This window comes from Cyprinodon tularosa, unplaced genomic scaffold, assembly GCF_016077235.1.
Source record: "Cyprinodon tularosa strain WSP-4 unplaced genomic scaffold, ASM1607723v1 ctg197, whole genome shotgun sequence".
Classification (NCBI taxonomy): Eukaryota; Metazoa; Chordata; class Actinopteri; order Cyprinodontiformes; family Cyprinodontidae; genus Cyprinodon; species Cyprinodon tularosa.
The window spans coordinates 3,285,377-3,302,179 of record NW_024038720.1 but is presented as its reverse complement, the minus strand read 5'-3'; the positions used below and the strand labels follow the sequence as shown (position 1 = coordinate 3,302,179).

The 16,803-nt window shown below is 37.1% G+C and overlaps 1 protein-coding gene across 2 annotated transcripts; it reads right to left on the bottom strand.

Annotated features, from left to right (window-relative positions):
- Positions 1-9,522: 9,522 nt before the first annotated feature.
- On the bottom strand, positions 9,523-16,541 carry LOC119782669 (high-affinity choline transporter 1-like). Of its 2 annotated transcripts, none has more exons than XM_038283727.1 (9): positions 16,388-16,541; positions 15,814-16,039; positions 15,422-15,535; positions 14,997-15,152; positions 14,737-14,885; positions 13,828-13,971; positions 12,813-12,966; positions 11,228-11,445; positions 9,523-11,129 (listed from the first exon to the last, which is right to left on the bottom strand). In XM_038283727.1, the coding sequence occupies exons 2-9, from the start codon at positions 15,995-15,997 to the stop codon at positions 10,458-10,460; spliced, it is 1,791 nt and encodes a 596-aa protein (XP_038139655.1). In that variant the 5' UTR covers positions 15,998-16,039; positions 16,388-16,541; the 3' UTR covers positions 9,523-10,457. The 2 variants fall into 2 exon arrangements, with proteins under 2 accessions (XP_038139655.1, XP_038139657.1); XM_038283729.1 differs by having other exon boundaries at positions 16,380-16,538.
- Between the last annotated feature and the right edge of the window lie 262 nt (positions 16,542-16,803).

Genomic DNA, 16,803 nt, shown 5'->3' with positions numbered 1-16,803 from the left:
AAGTATCTGTCCCTAAAAAAACACCCAAAAATTTTAAACCTTGGTTTTCCCAATGAATATTACCTGGTAAAGCAGGCAGGTTATTAGTCCATGGGCCAACTTTTAATGCAGAGCTTTTATCCCAGTTAAACTTTAGCTGAAGAGGCCTTTTCATAAAGCTCCAAACAGTGCTGAAGACCCCTTACATAATTCTGATTTCTAATAAAAATATTTATATCATCAGCATAAGCAGAGACGACTAACCCTGAATGATTTGGGATACCTGGAAGAATAACACCTGTTAAAGCAGAGCGCAGTTTGTGTAAAAGGGGTTCAATTACAATAGAGTACAGTTGTCCGGAAATAGGACACCCTTGTCTAATACCTCTCTCAACTTGAACAGGACAACTTAATCCTCCCCCAATTTTAACAACACAAAACACTTCATTATACAATAAACCCAATAAAGAAATAAATCTATCACCAAAACCAAAAGCCCTCAGAGTAGAAAACAGAAAGCAGTGATCAACCCTGTCAAAAGCTTTTTCCTGGTCCAAGGAGATAATGCCAACATCAATTTCATATCGTTTACAGATATCAATCAGGTCTCTCAAAAGAAAAAGATTATCCATGATAGATCTTTCGGGTACACAGTATGATTGATCTTTGTGTATAATGGATTCAAGGATGCTCTTGAGCCTATTTGAAAGTACTTTAGAAAATAATTTGTAATCCACACAGAGGAGGGCAACTGGTCTCCAGTTTTTTAACAAAGTCAGGTCTCCTTTTTTTGGAAGCAAGGAGAGAACAGCTTGACGGCAGGATGATGGCAAGATGCCTGACGAGGAGCATTCCTGAAGAACCTCCCACAAGTCCTCTCCCAAAAGTCTCCAAAAATGTTTATAAAAATCTGCAGGTAAACCATCCAGACCTGGAGTCTTTCCAGAAGCCATTTGTCCAACAGCAGCAGTCAGCTCTTCCAATGATACTCCAATATCCAAAAACGCCTGATCTGAAGCAGAAAGTTGAGGGAGACCATCCACCAGAGCCTCCATGCAGCTTCCGCTACAGTCCTGCCGCTTGAAAAGATCACTATAAAAGGCCACAGCCTGCTCCTTCATGGTGTTGGGATCAGTGGTCAGAGTTCCATCTGGAAGCCGAAGGCCAATCAGCTGTTTCGTTTGGCTGATATTCCTCTCCAAGTTGAAAAAGAAGGATGTAGGAGCATCCATGTCTTTAATATTAATGAAAGAAAGAAAGAAAGAAAGAAAGAAAGAAAGAAAGAAAGAAAGAAAGAAAGAAAGAAAGAAAGAAAGAAAGAAAGAAAGAAAGAAAGAAAGAAAGAAAGAAAGAAAGAAAGAAAGAAAGAAAGAAAGAAAGAAAGAAAGAAAGAAAGAAAGAAAGAAAGAAAGAAAGAAAGAAAGAAAGAAAGAAAGAAAGAAAGAAAGAAAGAAAGAGGAGTTCTTGTCACCTCTTCTCAGGGTTACATCTGTACCCCTGTGCTCTTCAATCAGCTCTAATGGATCTTTTGGCTCAGACTCAACTGACGCACTGATTGTGAGACTAAAGACACTGAAATACACACGCATAAATGCACGCAGGCATTGTGCAATGAACAACTGGGCGTGGCTCAAGGCTTATGTACTTCAGGATGATCTAAGAGGTAAAAGAACCTTTGAACGTTTTCCCAGGTCTTTTGTCCTTCGTTTCTTCTCCTTTTCTGTTTCTCTCTTCTACAACTTCTGCCACCAGTTTAATTTAACATTTGGTCATGTAATCAGTAAATAGCACAGGAATTGCTATTTGAATCGTGTAGTTTAGCTTTAAATTGAATTTAAAAAATGTTCCACAGGTTCATGGTTGCCAGCTAAAAAAGTGTGGAATGTAAGGTGTATTGTTTTAAATGGCCCATCTTTCTTCCCTTTGTCTCTTCCTATCAGCGTCCTCATCAGGGACTTTGCTGTGTGTGTGACTCCTTCACAGAGGCTGATCCCCCTACTTCACTTAGTGTCTTCATTCAGAGAATGAGCAGGTCCTCTGGGGATAATGTGCGCCTTTCTCAGTGTGTAAGGGAATGCGTATATGACCAGTGGATTATTCTCTTCACTGATTTTCAATGGTATAAGAAAAATGACAGTCCATCCCAGGCGCTCCTCCTTTCTGTGTTAATAGAAGAGATGGGCAAAGAAAGATATTCTCTAAAGTAGGGCAATCCTTTTTGATTTTAAAGTAGAGGGATACTGGGACTTTGGGCAGTTTTTTATGTTTTGTTTGTTCTATATAAGACTGCAAACATTTTATATATTTTTCTTTCCTTGAAAATACTATATGCCACATTAAAGTTGTACTGCAAAACAAGGAACTGTTTCACATGAAGTTATTTTTTATTGAAGATAGAAAAAACACATAAATATAGGTACCTCTACTGAAAATCTGTAAAAAGTGCTGCAAATAATTAATTTGCATTAATTCTTATAAAGACATGTAATTGATATTTTCTTACACATTACATGATCATTTAAAAATTTTATTAATTTAATTATGTCTTGCTTTCTGTCTCTGTTGTAGAATATGATGTGACACAGAGACCTGCTTCTATTACATTCCTTAAACTTGGAAATACACAGAACCTGCCACTCAGCCAAGACAAATGTGTTTTCGTCTTTAGTGTTAGAGATAACAGTTCCTTGTTTTAAAAAAAAAAGAAAAAAGGTTGCCATATGTGGGTGCACTACATATACTGTATATATTTCCATGAATCTTTTTCTTCATTTGGCACGTTCTTATTCTTTGACTATTTGAGCTGATGTAACAAGTACATTTCTCTACTGTGAGATAACTGCGTCAAAGAGAGATATCCTGGGATGACCAAGTCTTCACAATAACCTTTACATGTTATCTTGTTAGGGAGGTTTAACAAGATTGAGCCTTTTGTGTCATACCAACACAAACTGGAAGCATGCACTTTGGGTCAGATTAAACTAAAATTGAGCTTTTTAAAAACAAATATTAATTGTGGATCTGGTGTAAAACAAAGGATGAACATTTCGCAAAGGAACTGTATTGTAGAAATATTTGTGAAGTACAGCAAAGGATCTGTGATGTGAGGCCTGCATTTTCTTTCAAAGCCACAAAAAATAAAATAAAATAAAATAAAAAAGCTGGGGACCTTTGCCAGGAAAGATGGGTTGGCAACAGTGGCGAGGCTAGTCCATTTTAGTGGTCCTGAAGCAACTTTGAAAATATTTTCAGCATCCCTTCAAATATTTGGGGTAAAAGTAAAATACTTGTTTGGAGTACCTTCATTTTTTTTGCACAACTTACTGCAAACAAATGCAAAATATATTTCAAAAACACAATTATCAGATCACCCCACTTTCTTTGGGAAATGGTTCAATTAATGAATCCAATCTTTCTCTATCTACATACACTTTTGGGTGCACTCGTGTATGGGTGTGCATGTTTGTGTGTGTGTGTGTGTGTGTGTGTGTGTTCATGATATACGCTTCCTCCCAGGACAGACTGACCTGTGACAGTGAGTGGGAAACCCAGCAAAGCCACGCTGTAAAGTTATAAGCCATGCAACTGTCACATCAATAAGGTATTTACACGATATCCACCGACTATATCTCTCTGAATGGGAGGAGACAATGCCAGTGCTAGTTTTATAACAGTGGTATTTTTTTTTTTATATACCGGTACTCAGTTTGCAAGCCCTAAACCTTTCCCTACATACATAAGATGTATGATTGACTAGTTTTAAATGTTTGCCTTCTTAGACCGCTCATCCCTCCACAGTTAAAACTAGCTACTTCTCCTGCTGCTGGGCAATACCGTAAAAGCTTCGAGTTAGCTAACAAAAAGTAAACAGCCCTCCATCTGTGTAATATATGAACCCTTTCTGACACTCTTTTACTGCAAATAACATGTACTGTACAGATCTGACTTTAAACAGGTCAGAACAAGAATACAAAATTAGCACAAACAATTAAAATAACTTATTATCATGTTGTGTGCTATTACAATAGCACACAACATGATAAATATTATGCAATAATTAGATTCATAATATAATCATCTAAAGTTATGCATCTAAAATGCACCAGATTACTAGACACATTACTAGTAATAGATTACTAGTAAACACCCCTAAAAGTGAAAATCATCCAGTATTAGAACTAATGCAGGTTGCAGAGTGTGGACTATTATTTTCCGGTGTTGTCCTGAAAAACAATGAAAATATGAGTAACAATAAAATCTTAAAGTTGATTAAAAATTGGGTACCATTTACTTAATTTTAAAGGACAATAACCCATATGTTGCACAGAGCTCATTGTATAAATATTTCCTTTTGATTTGCTTGCTTTTCTCATTATCCACTTAACTAACCATTATGTACTTCTGCATGACTTTTAAGAGGAAGTGTCAGTGATCCTTAGTGAAGCTGATTCACAGCTCTGACTTATTAAGAATTAGAACACTAGCAGATTATTAGGGACCTGTCTCATTCCTGTGGTGAGCTCCAGACTGTGCACCTTCAGCCGACCTGAGTGGAACATGGCTGGCTGTATAATTAGGTTTCCCTAGCTGATTTAATTTGACCAGTAGCTGCATTCGTTTTGCAGTAGATGCCCCTCAGTTCCTTAAAGGGACTAATGGAGAAGATGGAGAGATATATGGGAAACAATTAGACGTGACATTATCTCAGTTTATTTGTGTCTTTGTATGTGCACCCCTTTAATAGCTGCTTGTACTGTATGTCCAGATTTATTTAGCAGACTAAATAAAAAGGTAAACTGTGTTTTTTTTTCTTTTTCATTTACCTTGATCTGAAACCTGAACTCATGTTTAATGTTATTCTCAGACATACCTCCTCTGCTCCCCCACCCTTTCTCAATGTTTCAGTGTCCTGACTTTCAATTCAATTATGGGGGACATTGCTTATGAAGGACATCAATAGAAGCCTGCCATCATGATCAAAGTCCATCATCCCTGTTTGAGATATGGAAGATCTTGTGATGCGATATTCTAAAATACACAAATACTAAAACCAAACCCATCGCTTTGATTGCTGCTCTGTTTCTTCATAACAAAAATACATTTCTCTACAACTGGGGTAATTCGATTAACCATTTAAATTTTATGCATTTGCATGTGTGGTCAGGAGGAGATTATTTCAAGTGTTCATATTTTATTGACAATTAAGACAGAATCTTAAGCTTAAAGAATATACAGTAATAAGCTGAAAAAATCTATACAGCAGAGGAATGTCTTCACATTTCCTTGTCAACTTAAGCTACAACTTTACCATATCTATTGTGAACTTTTATTACTTGGTGAGGTTAAGAATGAGTTTATTGTTAGATAAGTTTGACCTTCTGATGGCTCAGACCAGGCTTTAGCAATCTAACTAAAAGTGGAATCTGCATCACAGTAATTATATCCACCACGTTACCTGGGCGTACAATTTGCTTTGAGCTCTCTCTCTAAAGACGTCTCCAGCTATTGCACGTCAGATATCAACCTCAATGTTTCACTTGCTCCCAGTAATCTTATCTTGCATCAACTTTGAGGAGGGTGGTGATAGCATGATTACCAGAATTCCCTTTTTTCTGGAAGAAAAAAGAGACTGCAACAAATTAGGAAAAACAGAATCAGATTCATGTGCGGTAAAATATAGTGCTTTCATTTCATATCTCTAAAAATGCTCAGTTTGACCCCTGAGTCTTTAAACTTTAAACCTATTTGTTAATCTTTGAGTTTTATGGATTAAAGCATCTTTGGCTGTTTTGGACAAATGAATGAAATAAAATGTTAGGAGATTCTAAATACAATTCCTAACTATAACAGAATGTCTCTGTTTGTATCTTAACACTCCACACAAATCATCCCCCAACCAGACTCCTGTCATTCTGTAAGCCTCTAAATATAAATGGATTGACTTTTGGACAACTGACAGTTTTGTTTCATAATTGTTAATTATCATGAGTGCTTTGAGAGCCACTTTCTGTGAATGGAGTCAGGACTTCTTCTCCCCATCCCTCTCTTCTTTTTATGGGATTGGTCGAAGTTCTCAAGGACATCAAAGAGGTCAGCGATTATGATGGGAGGAGATGTAGAGAATACGTCAAGAACTTGCGTCATTTCCGCGTATATAAGTTGGAGAATTCCACAGCTATGCTTTTTGGTGAGCTTCTTTCCCCCGGCTTTCATCCATTTCCCTGCCTGACCACCATCGACCCCGCCCACCCTTCCCTGGCTCCTCCTCTAGTCCCATGCCAGAGAGACTACAGCACTTAAAGTAAATTAGTAGCGAGGAGAGCTATTTTAAGATGCTGCTTTTCATTGTATACAAGTAGTGTGACAAAGATGCAAGCCAAGCGATTGTAATTTCAGTCACGTCTTCCAACATGTACTCTTTCTCATTCCAAAATATGTCCCTCTAAAGGGTGAGACAGATTTGAAAAAGCATGAAAAACTATCTTTGTTATATTTAGGAGAGTAAATCACATATTTTAAAAGATCAAGGCAGTCAACTCTGCTGGAAATCAAGTCTTATATATACCAACATTAGGTTTAAAAAACATGCCAACAATTGTTTGAATTATTAGATAAAGCCTAATAACAAAGGAAGCAAACAAAAAAATACCAAATTAAAAGATAAGTAGAAAAAAACTGCATCCCTTAAAAAGGTTAGGTTCCATTGGTTTAGATATAAAGGTCAACTAAACATGGATACAGTTTGTCAGTCTATTATCCCCTTCAACTTAAAATATTTCCTTGGGATTCAGGGACACTATGAGTTTGTGAATGGATTTACTGTTTGATAGTAATATTTTAGCTGGGTAAACAAAACAAAAAAGGTTTTAGAGGGCATCAATGGATTGGTTAGGTTTTTCAGAAAATCTGCATCTTTTGAGAACCAGTTGTGAAACAATTATTGAGATTTTAATTGCCTTTAGAGTTTCAAACTTTATAAACTACCAGATTAATTTGCTTAGCATTTTTTAACAACCTCTTGAGTGAATATTAAAGTTTCCAAGTACAAACATACTGATGGACACATCAGCCTCTTTGTTTTTAGGTTTGTTTTGTTTTTAAGAGAAAGAAAATACAGACAATACTTTTTCTTTTTTCTTTTACTTTTTTTTTTCAATTTGGGCGCATAAGTAGGAAATGGAAAGAGATAAAGTTGAAAGTTTCCCACTAATCCTGCAACATTAAGTAAGCTGAAACCAATCAGAACCACAAATTAACTGTTTATCACTTCAAATAACACTTGTTTGTGAATATAACTGTGCCTTTTCAAATAATAAATAGCAAAAAATACACTGCTAATAATTTCCTTTTTTTGAGCATTACAATTTGCATAATCAAGTCCTCAAAATATTACCCACATGAAACCAAAGTCCAAACTTTAAAGCTTATATCATAAATGATATCTTAAAGTTTGCAAAGCAACAGATTGGTTCTCTTCATGGATTTGAAACACTTTTTAAACCTAACAAAAAATAAATAAATAAATAAAACGAAATGAGTATTAGATCATCATATTCTGATCCTTTTTCAAAATAGAAACAAACAAAAAAACAGCTACAAAGAATATACTTGTGTACACATATCTCATAGTTATCTTCACTCTGTTCACTCTTTATTGTTCTTATGACATCAAAAAATAAATAAACGTTTATACTGTATGTTTTGCATATGGATATTTCAGTCTTCAATATGTGTTATCCTTATATATATTTTATCCTTATATAGCATGTATACAAATAAACACATCACAAGAAAATAATCTGTTCACTGCTGCTGTAAAACAAGTAACTGGCAGAAATGAAGTCAGAGCCTGTGAACACACTGCTCTGCAACATAGAGAGGAAATATTACCCCATTTAATTCTAACCAGGTCTTCAATAGATTACAGGTGCTGGTCATAAAATTAGAATATCATGAAAAAGTAGATTGATTTCAGTAATTCCATTTAAAAAGTGAAACTTGTATATTATATTCATACATTACATACAAACTCATATATTTCAGATGTTTATTTTGTTTAATTTTGATGATTACAAATGACAACAAATGAAAATCTCAAATTCATCATATCAGAAAATTAGAATATTACTGAAGACCAATAAAAACAAAGGATTTATAGAAATGTTGGCCAACTGAAAAGTATGAACATGAAAAGTATGAGCATGTACAGCACTCAGTATTTAGTTGGGCCTCCTTTGGCCTGTATTACTGCAGCAATGCGGCGTGGCATGGAGTCGATCAGTCTGTGGCACTGCTCAGGTGTTATTATAGCCCAGGTTGCTCTAATAGTGGCTTTTAGCTCTTCTGAATTGTTGGGTCTGGTGTATTGTATCTTCTTCTTCACAATACCCCATAGATTTTCTATGGGGTTAAGGTCAGGAGAGTTTGCTGGCCAATTAAGAACAGGGATACCATGGTCCTTCAACCAGGTACTGGTAGCTTTGGCACTGTGTGCAGGTGCCAAGTCCTGTTGGAAAAATGAAATCTGCATCTCCAAAAAGTTGGTCAGCTGCAGGAAGCATGAAGTGCTCTAAAACTTCCTGGTATGTGGCTGCGTTGACCCTGGACCTCAGAAAACACAATGGACCAACACCAGCAGATGACATGGCACCCCAAACCATCACTGACTGTGGAAACTTTACACTGGACTTCAAGCAACGTGGATGAAGTGCCTCTCTTCTTTTCCTCCAGACTCTGGGACCTTGATTTCCAAAGGAAATGCAAAATTTACTTTCATCAGAGAACATGACTTTGGACCACTCACCAGCAGTCCAGTCCTGTTTCTCTTTAGCCCAGGCAAGACGCTTCTGACGCTGTCTGTGGTTCAAGAGTGGCTTGACACAAGGAATGCGACAGCAGAAACCCATGTCTTTCATACGTCTGTGTGTGGTGGTTCTTGAAGCACTCACTCCAGCTGCAGTCCACTCTTTGTGAATCTCCCCCACATTTTTGAATGGGTTTTGTTTCACAATCCTCTCCAGGGTGCGGTTATCTCTCTTGCTTGTACACTTTTTTCGACCACATCTTTTCCTTCCCTTCGCCTCTCTATTAATGTGCTTGGACACTGAGCTCTGTGAACAGCCAGCCTCTTTAGCGATGACCTTTTGTGTCTTGCCCTCCTTGTGCAAGGTGTCGATGGTCGTCTTTTGGACAACTGTCAAGTCAGCAGTCTTCCCCATGATTGTGTAGCCTATAGAACTAGACTGAAAGACCATTTAAAGGCTTTTGCAGGTGGTTTGAGTTAATTAGCTGATTAGAGTGTGGCACCAGGGGCCATCAATTTTGAACCTTTTCACAATATTCTAATTTTCTGATATGATGAATTTGAGATTTTCATTTGTTGTCATTTGTAATCATCAAAATTAAACAAAATAAACATCTGAAATATATGAGTTTGTATGTAATGTATGAATATAATATACAAGTTTCACTTTTTAAATGGAATTACTGAAATCAATCTACTTTTTCATGATATTCTAATTTTATGACCAGCACCTGTATACATTCATTGTAAAGTCTCTCACTCCAGTCTCACAGAATTCTGGTCAGAAAGCTGAAAGTGATTTTTTTTTCTTATGAGCATCATTAAGGCAGTTGATTACAGGTTTGTCTAAAATACTAACTTATTTTCTCTGGCAAAAAACTGTTCCTATACCCAACATTAACGAGTTCAAAAGCAAAGGCTTCAGCAGACTACAATAATTTCTGCTGGGAAATTGTCGATTCACGGATTTCTTTTTTTGTCTAACTCTTTTATGTGTATCAGTAAGGAGACATGAAAAGATAATAGTAGGAAACATGATATTTTGTCTAACGCAATTCATATTCTTTTTACCATAAGCTCCCGATTTAACTGGATTTGGCACGGTAAAGAATTAATGAAATTTTACTTAACTTGCTTTAGCTGATCTAATCTACTGCTACTGTCACTTTTACATTATATTGCATTTTCTGCATGTATGTATCAAATATATTTTATTGCTTTCAAATTATTGATTCTTCTCCAAACAGTGGTTGTGCTGTTAATACTTGGGAAGAACCAGCCAATTGTTTTGCATGTTCTTGTATTATAAATAGAGACTTTACAATCTAATTAATGGTCTTTTTTTCAGTTTTACATTATCGGATGAATTAGACTTTAAAAAGGTGTGAGTATGCAAAGTTACAATATATAGGTACTATCCGTGTGTGCATTTAAATGTGTGGGAGTGTGTTGCTTTAGGTCACAAGAGACAGCATCATATATTAATAATCAGCAAGCTGCTACAATGAAATTTGTATCCAGACATGTGGCTCTCTTATCCAATTAGGTTTGATGTCCATTTACTCTAAAGTCCAGAGGGAGGATATACGCTTCTGGCCTCTTTGCTCCCTGCCAGGTCCATTAGGTAGTCCGTCTTTACTCATTCCTTTATATTTTCGATAAAATCCTAGTTTTGTCATTCCTCATTGTGTAAGGAGTCAGGGCTGGACTCTTCTTCTTCTTCCTCAACTGTTTCCTCTGGCATCGTGTCCCGGCGTGTGAAGGCGGCTGCCAAGGTCACGCTCAGTCGTGGTCTGACAGGCGCTAACTCAGACAGCCCAATGTTGTTGCTTCGGGTTACAAGAGTAGTTCTATCCATTATTTCCCCACTGCGGCTCGACACCACAGCATCCAGGAAGTCATATTTGTGGGAAATCTTTCCACTTTCGAACAAGTACTTTGCCAGGTACGAGAAAACAAAGTTACCCGCGAAGGAGGCCAGCATGGAGACGGTCTTAAAGGGGAACTTCTGAATGACAATTGTCTCCATCTCCCCAGTGATGTGATGCTTCCGCAGCTCCGTTGTCCAGCCTGGGTAATAAATGAAAGGAGGCAGCTGCAGATAGGGTTCTCCTCCGCCGATACGCAGCACCAGGCCAAACAGGTATGCAGCCACCGAGCCGTACGTGTTGGTACATTTGACAAAGAGCACGCTGAGCAGCTGTGGGAAGATGATGACATAAACCAAGTCTGAGCTCAGGTACCAGAGGCCATAAACTGTGCCAGTAACCAGGGCCATCAGGGTGGCAAGGCCACCAAATATGAAAATTGTGATTCGCATCACCCACACAATTTCTCGGTCAGATGCCTGGAAAGATGGAGAACAGCAGTAAACCACAAGAAATCTTCAAAAAGAGGTAAACAGAAACCAATTCCTTGCTTATGTTCTTGAACCAATGGGCTTACTGATTGTCTGAAGGCCATCTGGTAGATGTTTCTTGCAAACATAGAGCTTGCAGACAGGATGGAGGAGTCAGCAGAGGACATGACAGCGGCAGACACTGCCCCCAGGCCAAAGAAAGAAACAAATGGTGGACAGAGGTGCTGGAGTACGATGGGGAGAATCATGTCTGCTTGCTCCTTTTCCTCAGGAGAAATTCCACCATAACTTGTCTGATTCCAGTCTAATAAAGAAAAATCACGTCAAGATATCTAACAGATAATCTCATTCTTTTTTTTTTTTTGAGGTTTTTGCGGCAACCGTGGCTCATTAAAGCTGACAGGAAAGGGGCTACAAGAGAGGGGGAGAGACATGCGGCAAAGGACCACAGGCCGGTTTCGAACTAAGGTTGGACACATCGAGGACTAAGGCATCTGTTCATGGGTTGTGCATGCTAACCACTGCGCACAGAAGCACGCCCCAGATAAATAGTCTGAGTTTCTTTTTTTTTTATGATAGGAATTGTTCATTTGAAAATTAGAATGGCATTTCCGTGTATAATCTTAAACTTAAATGTTCAAGTCCAATAGAATCTAAAGCCTCCTTTATCCCTGTTATCCGCTTTATTTTGAATTCTATTCAGGAATATTTATTTAGTGGAGAAAAAAAGTCATATTACAAATTTACAATATATATTTGAACAAAATAACAGATGCTACACTTACACAAACTAGGGTTTAGCCTGGTCTAATATTTTACATGATTTGAGATGATCAAGAAGGAGACGCTTTCATTATTTCTATTCGCACAATCATTAAAACTCATCCAGAGGACTGGTTCCTCTTGTTTGCAAGAATGCTGATTTTTTTTCTAGTGAAAAATTCATGTGCTTATATGCTATATTGCCAATTATTGACTACATACACTTATTACCTTAAATGAAAACCAATAACTTATTCAAAGGCTTTAATATCCCACTGGTAAAATTTCCACAGCTCCAGCAGTTAAAAAGAAAAGATTTAGAAGCTCAGTATTTGATGAGTCCTCCATAAATGCATTTGTAAAGTCAGATTTTGCATTAGATGCACTGGCTCAAAGTCAAAGTTATCTTAAACGTGGTCTCTCAGATGTTCTAAAATCTGTGATTCATTGGATCCAATGCCTTTCATTGGACTCTGGGATGTACAACGTGGAAGTAGCTGTGCAACAAAAGAATATAATCAAGGTGCAAACACAGAGTTCTCCTGCTAGTCTGAAGGCCACATGATTGGGATTATGATCCAAATTTTGAGCCAATTCATTCATGTACAGTTTGCTCCCATATTGGAATGAAATAAACTTGTCATCACTTCATCCTGGAGGAATCAGATTCCTAAAAATCTGGAGATCACAGCACTAATTTGCTCCCCTGCCTAATTCTAATGCAATATTTACAACCTAGCACCGCCATTTAATGGTTGGCTGCTTCATTATAGATGAGATGAACCAGCTGTTATTTACCAGGTTTTCTTAGATCTAAGGACAACAAGAACCCTTCCAGAGCCTTTACTAGCGAAGCAGCACACATGGGACCACAGGGTGTGTATGTGAATGCTCATGCATGTTTTCAACCTGTTGAGGCACCAATGGCACCGATGAGAACAGAGGGAACGGCCATGACGAGGCATCCAAAAGCAGCCAGGAATGAGAGAACCTGTGCGTAGGTGGCGGAAGAGGCAGATAACACTCTTTGGAAATATACCTGCCAAGGTATTCCTCCCAGCATCTGCAACATGACAATCACAGGGGAAAAAATACTGAAATCAGATGTCCAGGATTGCCAAAACAGAAAGAAAACTGAAGGCTTCAAAGTCACAAATCGATCCTATTTTTCATATACTATTAATTTTGAATAACAAAAGAAAAATAATAGAATGAAACAGAAAGAATGTATAAATAGCTCAAGAAGAGGATTTGAGGACAGTATATTTTGAACGTCAAATGGACAATTAATTGGAGAAAAGGAAAGCTCTTTTCTTTAATCCAGTCTACACGGTGGGTCTAACAGGATAATCGCACAATGCATTAAACTGCACAGCAATCTAATTTATGTAATAAACAATTGCTAGCTATAATCAACAATTTAATCAAAACATTATAGGTCAATAAAGCCAGCAAAGTGCTTCTATTTTAACTGAAGCCAAATGGAAACTAAGAGCAACATATTTTATTTAGGCACATCAAATTCAAGAGGTCTGAATACAAATTTGTGTCACACTTTTCAAATGTTTATTTTTATAATTAGGTGGAAAACTGTACGATGACCTTGGTTGTCACAATGCTAAAATGTCAAATTCAGTACCAATACTGGGAAAATTACTTGATACTATTTTAGATACCATAGCATATTTTTACTAAAAGAAAAAGTTTCTGACAACAAGTAAAAACAGATATCTACAGTATGACAAGATTAAGTTTTTTGTAAATAGGGGAAAACCAATAAGAATGGACAAGTCTGAAGGATCCAAATCAAGAAAAAAAAATAAAAGAGAAAGAAAACATGACAGGGTTGCTTGTAGATATCTATGGTTAAGTAAGCAAATAAGAGTATAAAAATTTCGCTTGAATAAAAGTATGCAGACATTACCAGAAGACAGAAGTTGTCAATCCAGATCCATGTATCTTCCCTCTTGATGCTGCCTCTCCAGGGCGACTGGTAAACTCTCGTCACTGCAGTTACACTGATGTCTGACACAGCAGCATTAGTCAAAGCAAAGGGCACACTGATCCACTGCAGAAAATCAGCAAATACGCAGGAAAATCACAAACTTAAAACCGGAAGAGATACCACACAGGACTGTAATAAAAAAGGCAAAAAATACTTATGTCTTTTTAGGGACACATGTGACCTTGTACAATGATCTATGTCAGTATTTCTTTAACTTTCTGAAGCTATTTAAATGTTGTCTTTCACTTTCTTGCTGCTTTTATGATCATAGTATATATGCTCATTCTACTCGGTCTGTGTGTCATGGCAGCTTTCTCTGAAATGTTTGCATAAAAACAAAGAAAAAGGTTGAATAAGGGCCAGAAAAACCTTGTTTGGAATTTTTAACAAAGGAAAATCCATCAGATGACTTGACACTGAAATTGAAAAATAATTTCTCACTTAATCAACTTTGTATGCTAACATTTCAGAAAAAAAACCATTTCAGGAGCATAATTTTGCGGTTGAAATACTACACTACAGTAACATATGTCTGTATAACTTATATTCAATGTTTTACTGAAAAAACTTTTAAAAAAATTAGTAAAAAGACAGTGAAAACCGAAGACTTGTAAGCACTTTATGATATCCTTAAGTGCTATTAATCAGGATACATTCAAATAAATACAAGAAAGCTTGGCTTCTACGAAGTAATTTATAATAAAAATTGGAGATTACATGAAACATTTCCACAACTGGTAATAAAATGTACAAAATAATTTCTTTGTAATTTACCCCATAATTCTGAGAAAACTGACCACTATACAAAATTAGACAAACTGAACCTACCAGGCCAATAAATATGCAAAACAGCTGCACCACATCTGTGTAAGCCACAGAGTACAGTCCTCCAACCAGGGTGTAGAAGATCGCAATGAGTGCAGAGATAACCACAGACATCTTGATGTTGATGTCCACAATAACACTCAGAGTAGCACCTATGATTGTGAACAGATTGAAAAACATAAAGAACTTTGTAAAAACAGGGACTCATTTCAAAGCATCTCTACAAAAGTTTTATTCCATTGTATGCAGATGCATAGACTTACCCAGGGCAGACAGGATGGCAGCAGACCAAAAAATCTCACCCATGAGTGCAGGTATGAAGAGAAGACCACCCATACGTTTCCCATACAGTTGCTGGAAAGGGTCCAACATGGTGACGTAACCTCTTGAACGCATGGGCTTAGCAAAGAAAAGACCCCCTGGGATTAAGAGGGAGGAGTGTCGGTTGATAAAAATACATTTTATAGCTATGTTTTAAAACTTCAGAATGCAAACAAAAAATAAATAAATAATCACATAACCAATAATAATAATAAAATACAATAAAATAGAAAAAACCCAAAAATACTTCAATTGAATACCTTTGGTACCTTTGGCTAGTAACTGTATTTTTTCCCCAAATCAATTTTTATGAATTGAATTACATTTTTCATGCATAACAAACAACAAAAAAATACTTGAAACTCACCAACAACCAGACTGAGGGCATATCCAAATGGGGCTTGAGCCCAAGCCAAACCATAGTCCGGTAGATATACATACTCAGCTGTGCCATTGATATACCCTCCACCTACCCAGGTTGCTGCAGATTATCAAACATATTGTTAAATGTGATTAAAATTAAACTTTTCCTAGAAAAAAAAATCTACTAATTATAATTATTTTAGTTAAACTTCTAAACACAATAAATCATTTGGTTATACAGGTGCAATACATAACAGGTGCAATAGATAACATTTACGGTAACTTTGAAAATCCCCCTCTACTAAATGAAAAATATATGCATCAAATATACAACAAGACTACAGCAAACAGGTCACGACTTTTAAAAGTATTTAATTCTATTTACACAAACTTCACCTGTCATCGTGAATCCACCAACAAACAGCCCAATGTCTCTCCCTCCGACCATGATGGTTTCGCTGCGGTCGGTGCCCTCCGCCTCCCCGGAGTGCTTGTTTTTCCATGCCGCCCAGATGCCCACGACCAGGATGAGCAGATAGAAGACCGCGATGGCTACGAGCCCTTCTACATGGATGGTCATTGTCGCAGGGGTCTTCTGCTTGGAACGGGAGGGCAGGAAGACCTGAAAGCAGAGGAGAAAAATAAATTCTATAAGAGATGATAAAAGTTTCACCTTTAGCCTAAAGACGGAGTTCATATTAAGATTATTCATGATACGAATTGGCAGCTCTATCATTACCTATATAAAAAATGTTTTCATAAGAAAAGCCTGTTCTAGTTTTTTGTAGTTTTAGATTACAGCTTAAAATCGTGCATAAATTCTTTGCGTAAAATCCATTTTACGCACAGAATTCTTTCTTTCTTTCTTTCTTTCTTTCTTTCTTTCTTTCTTTCTTTCTTTCTTTCTTTCTTTCTTTCTTTCTTTAAATAAAATAAATAAAATAAATAAAATAATTACAGACCTACTTACCTAGGGTATTTCCAGTCATGCGTGTGGACACCGGAGTAAATAAAAATGTGCATCACAGTATAAAGTTCATTGAAATTCCGCTGCCCTTTTTGTACCGTGAGAAACTGTGAGGCGAAACAGCGGTGAGGATCTCTCGGGTGACTTACTGATGCTTATAAAGGGGGTAGATGCCGTCAGAGGACCGAGGCACGCGTCACAAAAAAAAAAAAAAAAAACACCCGTCCCTCCAAAAGAGCACCTGGCATGCAACACGTCACGACGTCCTGGCTGATGTTACTGGCAGAGGGCCGAGATTCCTTAACCTGCTTTTCGGAGAAGGTTGTTAAAAATGTCGCATCGTTCTTTAAATAATCAGTAATTTGCTAGGAAGTTTGTGTCTGTTCGTTTTTTTCTTGTTTAAAAAAAACGTCTTCTTT

Bases quoted from the DNA above. Each gene is read 5' to 3' on its own strand.
- LOC119782669 (XM_038283727.1), bottom strand. From the start codon at position 15,997: ATGACCATCCATGTAGAAGGGCTCGTAGCCATCGCGGTCTTCTATCTG. The intron at 15,536-15,813 runs GTGAAGTTTGTG...GATAATCTGCAG, and splicing joins TGGTGGATTCACGATGACAG to CAACCTGGGTAGGTGGAGGG. The intron at 12,967-13,827 runs GTAATGTCTGCA...GTCATGTTGCAG, and splicing joins TTGACAACTTCTGTCTTCTG to ATGCTGGGAGGAATACCTTG.